The following is a 5,044-nucleotide window of genomic DNA, read 5'->3' on the forward strand; positions in this document are numbered from 1 at the left end:
TAGTTGACAGACAGCATTACAGCGTGAAATCCAGCTTTACACCAAAGCCTGACCCGGTTCTGTAAGGAATTCTGTACAGGAGGTCGCATTTCAGGCTCTTCACGTCATATGTGACTGACTTTTACGTTATAATACCGATCACACACTAGGAATGTTACAAAGCACCTATATATATATATATATATATATATATATATATATATATATATATATATATATTTCGGATAGTTTATTTTGTATATTATCTGACTTTATAAACTTTAAAAACATTGTGATTCTATTTTTTTTTTCAGGTTAAATCTACCCAAGACATTGGCTGTCAGACTGATTTAGTAATCTGCAAAAATGCACTTGTCCAGGCTGATGTGAAGCCTTACCGACGTAGCAAAGGTGAATTATTTTTAATAATCTTCTATGTAAACATGTTATTATTACCTTCTAGTTTTAATTTGTTTTACAGATTATTGTTTCACGTGATTTTATGCTCTTTTAAACATTTATAAATGTGCTGCTTCTTTGTTTTTGACATAGCCACACAGTTTAGAGCTCCTAGCCGCAGTGTGTCTTGTGACACAGGGACCGTGATGGAAATTAATCTTCCAGAAAGTCCCAGAGCAGCGTCCACACCCCTGAAAAGACCAAGATGTGAGGTGTCTGCTGTAGATCCCAGCTTCCATCTCAATGACAGTGCAAGCTCAGTGAACTGTTCAAGGTAAAAAAAAATTATAACATTTTAGAATTTTTAAGATATGACCATATATATAAATGTATGTGTTCTATACAGCTCTTTCACTGAGGTCCATCCACAAAAGGACAAGAAGTACATTGTTTATGAGAAACAGTTGCTGGGGCTGTTCAGAAGGTGTCCCGTTTGTACCGGGCGTTGTGTTGTGAACACGACGACAATCGGCACACTGCTCCGTGTGACACAACGGTGTTCATGCTGTGAGCACTACAATGAGTGGTCCAATCAGCCCATGGTGAACAGCATCCCAGCAGGAAACCTCCAGCTCTGTGCTGCTGTCCTTTTCACAGGCTCATCATTTAGCCAGATTTCTAAGGTATAGCCCAAAAATGTTTATGTTAGTTTTGATAAGGTCTCTGCATCTTTCATTTCATGATGTAACTTTTCATATTTTAGTTCCTGGGTGCCTTCAATGTGCAGGGACTGTCCAAGCAGACATTCTATCGACATCAGGCAAAGCTGTTAATTCCAACAGTGAGCTGGCAGTGGCAGCTAGAGCAAGCTGATATCATCCAGGAGGCTACTGAATCTGGACCTGTGACTCTTGGTGGTGACATGCGAGCTGATTCACCTGGTGAATACGTTTAAATTTATTTATTTTAATCCTTTGCTATCAAATGTAAATTAAGTAATAACATGCATTTCTTGAAGGACACTCAGCCAAATATGGCAGCTACACCATGATGGATCTCAAAAGAAACAAAGTTATCCAACTTGTAAAGGTACAACATTACCTGATGATTCCAATGCATTTCATGGTTAATTATTCACAGATCAATGGAGAATTATGTTTATTTTCAGAGCAATGAAGTTTGAAATAGTGTGCGAATGGAGAAGGAGGGATTTGTGCGAAGTCTGAGCACACTTTTGGAGAGGGGGGTCAATGTGCAGCAAGTTGTGACTGACCGCCACACAGGAGTGCAGAAGTATTTGCGGGAGGAAAAAAAGGAAATCAGTCACTACTTTGACCCCTGGAACATGGGAAAAGGTAATCTTTGGGGATGTATATAGTGAATATTACAGGATTTTTTTTCCTATTTTAAATGTGGGTCTATTTGGCTCTCCAGGAATTGGTAAGAAAATCGAAGAGCTGGGGAAGAGAAAGACGACCCAGGATGTGAGACTGTGGAAGCAAAGTGTGGTGAACCACCTCTACTGGTCAGCATCCAGTTCCTCCTCAGGAGAGGAGGCAGTAGCTAAGTGGACTTCAGTTGCCAACCACATCCAAAATGTGAACAGCCATGACAACGCCCTGTTCCCTAGCTGTCTGCATGCACCTCTGGATGGAGAACAGGCAAGACAGTGGCTCAAACCAAGTAAGTGTAGCATGTACTCATTACAGCTGAGCCTTTACCGTTTGGTTCATTTACATTTAAAACACGTCACCCCACAACAGAATATTTGTCTTCACCTCCTTCAACATGGAGAAATATTTTTGGAGCATGAGAGTTACAGACGTCACATGTAGCTGCTAAGGTCACACACCACCATTTGGCCAACAGCAATTAATTACTAAGAATAAAATGCTGTGCAGAAATTTAACCACAAGAGTGCACCACACAACTCATGGTTTTAGACAGAACAGCCATAATTGACATAATATGTACTAAGATGCCGTAAGTAATGACCACACCTGTCTACAGCACTATTAGTCACTCTTTCATACATTTGTCATCTAAAAATGTCAGCTATGGGTAACTTTTTCTCAATGAAATAATAGCAACATTCTAAAGTTGATCAAATTGTAATTTATGTAATTAACATTTTCTACGTAGGCACAGCATCATGTGAGAAGCTCACTGCCATTCTGTTAGCTCCACGGTTTGTGAAGGACGTAGAGAAGATAAGCCCTCAGTACCACACATCCACCTTGGAGGCTTTCCACAGCCTCATCATCAGATTTACTCCAAAAAGTCAGGTCTTCTCCTTCAAAGGAATGCTGTCTAGGTAATGAATACAACAAATGGTCGAATTAATGCCTCTAATTGTTTACATTTTATCATGAAATGTAGAATTATGCATAAAATCTATATAGGTTGTTTATTTAATTATTTCAGATTACAAATTGCTGCAATGCACTACAATGAAAATGCAGCACGCTCACATGCAGCAACAGCAACTGGTGAGCTGAGATATGCTGTAGTGTACCCAAAGTACAAACGTGGAGACTACACAGTGAGAGCCCTGAAGATCAATCCAACCTCATGTATGTCAGATATTGTATGATAAAACCAAAATGATGTCATGGAGAGCTATTGTAATACTGAAAACCCTTTTCCAGTATATGTGCACAAGCTTATGGATCTGCTGTTCGACTCTGTGGTGGTGGATCCTCTCCCATATCAGGAGTACTCGGACAAAATTCCGGTTCCACAACCGCTCTGTGCCCAGTTCCAAAGACCAGATAAACGGGATGCTGTGAGCAGGCACAGGTCCAGGTTTTAAAGTGCACGTAAGGTGAGCTACACAACAAGATTGTAATTATTAGTTAGTATTCTACTCTGTGTGGTTTTTCCTTTTCTCCTCCTCAGCCAGGCTGCTCACCACTGTACGACAGAGTCGTCATTATGGATCTTTATGCTCATCCACTCGTGACTCATGCTGTCCACCTCCCAGATGTCTATTGATCTCTACAACCTTTCTGCTCTGTGGCTCCCATACAACTTGAAAATCTTGGCCATATGTAACATAACAAAACTCACCAGTCTTGCTTTTGTAAGTCATACTAGTCATACTAATATTCCATTTTTCCTCAGAGCCTCTTGATCTTGTAACAGAAAATCCTGTGCTCCTGGGATCCATCTCCACGTTTGTCATCACAGTGAAAGCTACCTCCAGTCTAAGGAACCAAAGAAACATCACTGTTGGCCCAACCTATCCTCACATGGCTCCAGAATCTCTGCTTGTGGTTTAGAGTTTTGTCAAAAATCATGAAAGTTATGATCAGATTGTAATCTAATATTGTCTTAGTAGTAGCTATAATAAATGTTATCTTTGCAGTGCAATTGTGTCATTTTAAATACAATTATATTGATATTTTAATGTGTATAAATACATATATCACATTTATTAAATTATCATTCATTTTTACCTAATTGAACCTGCTCTAGAATAGACTTCATTAATCACACAGGGTGTAAACTCACTTGTTACAGCAGCATTAATTAACCCCGAATTAGAACCTTACTGTTGTAAGAGCTCATTTGAAAGTGTGTGGCTATATGTGTGTATATATAAATAATGTCAAAGTGTAAAGAAGTGCATTTACCGTTTAGTGATTTATGCAGCTTTTGATGGACAGGAATCAATACAGGAAATTTATATTATGACATTTATTTAATTAAAAAAAATTTAGTTCAGAGGAGGGAGGAATCCTTTGTATGCACCGTCTACTGGGAACTCCTGCCTTATTCTGGAGACAGAGCATGACGGGATCACAAGTACGTGCTGTCCCAGGTAACCCCAACACCACCTGACCACATTCCGGTACGCCAGATGTCTGTAACAGCTGAGAAAGAGGTGGTATGAGTTATAAAGTATTCATAAAAAAAGTAATTTGACAGTTGTCTTACCTGTTGAGCATAGTCTCCTGCATCTCTCCATAGAGTTGCAGAAAGGTGCCATAAACTGCCTGCAACACGTAGGGATTCAGAGCAACAGGCTCAAAACCAGGATGCTCAGTTATGCAGGAGGTTACACCCACCTGCTGACACCTGAGCATTACCTACGACAAAGAACAACTGATATCAGGGCTATAAGAGTTCAATATTAGTATGATGTTAGTGATTGTGTAACAAATGTATACATTACAGAATGCTTTTCTCATGGTGGGGTACTTTTATTTTCATACCTTGGGCATTTCTCTGCAGCACACATTTTCTCTGGCAGACAATGATGTGCAGTGGCCGCAGGTGCACTTGTTGAGGCAGTCATACAATATTACTTTTAGCCAAGCTAAATATAGCTTTAGCTGTGGCAAAAAGCTACTTACCACTCAGAGACTGGACCCATTCGATGCCTTCATACTCCTGTTGGCTCGGCTCCAGGGGCCTCTGACAACTCACGAGCTAGTGGCTCAAAAAGATACGGTTCAGGACCGCTTGCTTCCCCCAAAAAGCCCTCCTCCCTATCCTCTGGGGATGAAGGTGGGGAAAAGTCATCCACCTCGAATGACTGCTCTGAGCTAGTGTCGCCATCTGGCTTCAAATTTCAGTATGCCAATCACGGTCGTAGCTCCGCCTTCTCGGTCTTACAGGAAACACCTCTTTGGGCCGCATTTTTCAAATATGAAATGTGGGT

The 5,044-nt window shown here is 40.4% G+C and overlaps 2 protein-coding genes across 2 annotated transcripts; one reads left to right on the plus strand and one right to left on the minus strand.

Annotated features, from left to right (window-relative positions):
• The first annotated feature begins 482 nt into the window (after positions 1-482).
• On the plus strand, positions 483-3,002 carry LOC139073183 (uncharacterized). Its single transcript, XM_070556140.1, has 7 exons — positions 483-712; positions 785-1,061; positions 1,142-1,319; positions 1,397-1,467; positions 1,878-2,061; positions 2,521-2,692; positions 2,803-3,002. The coding sequence occupies exons 1-7, from the start codon at positions 504-506 to the stop codon at positions 2,969-2,971; spliced, it is 1,260 nt and encodes a 419-aa protein (XP_070412241.1). The 5' UTR covers positions 483-503; the 3' UTR covers positions 2,972-3,002.
• A 1,079-nt stretch (positions 3,003-4,081) lies between these two features.
• LOC139073220 (P2X purinoceptor 7-like) lies at positions 4,082-4,641 on the minus strand. The gene is made up of 3 exons (XM_070556192.1): positions 4,596-4,641; positions 4,318-4,469; positions 4,082-4,253 (listed from the first exon to the last, which is right to left on the minus strand). Exons 1-3 carry the CDS (start codon positions 4,602-4,604, stop codon positions 4,097-4,099), a joined length of 318 nt encoding a protein of 105 aa, XP_070412293.1. The 5' UTR covers positions 4,605-4,641; the 3' UTR covers positions 4,082-4,096.
• Positions 4,642-5,044: the final 403 nt, after the last annotated feature.

This window comes from Nothobranchius furzeri, chromosome 11 (genome assembly GCF_043380555.1).
Source record: "Nothobranchius furzeri strain GRZ-AD chromosome 11, NfurGRZ-RIMD1, whole genome shotgun sequence".
NCBI lineage: Eukaryota > Metazoa > Chordata > Actinopteri > Cyprinodontiformes > Nothobranchiidae > Nothobranchius > Nothobranchius furzeri.

Coding starts and splice junctions, on each gene's coding strand:
- LOC139073183 (XM_070556140.1), top strand. CDS start 504: ATGTGCTGCTTCTTTGTTTTTGACATAGCCACACAGTTTAGAGCTCCT. Junction 1,320..1,396: donor CATGCGAGCTGATTCACCTG/GTGAATACGTTT, acceptor CATTTCTTGAAG/GACACTCAGCCAAATATGGC. Junction 2,062..2,520: donor AAGACAGTGGCTCAAACCAA/GTAAGTGTAGCA, acceptor TTTTCTACGTAG/GCACAGCATCATGTGAGAAG.
- LOC139073220 (XM_070556192.1), bottom strand. Junction 4,254..4,317: donor CAGGAGACTATGCTCAACAG/GTAAGACAACTG, acceptor CCTCTTTCTCAG/CTGTTACAGACATCTGGCGT.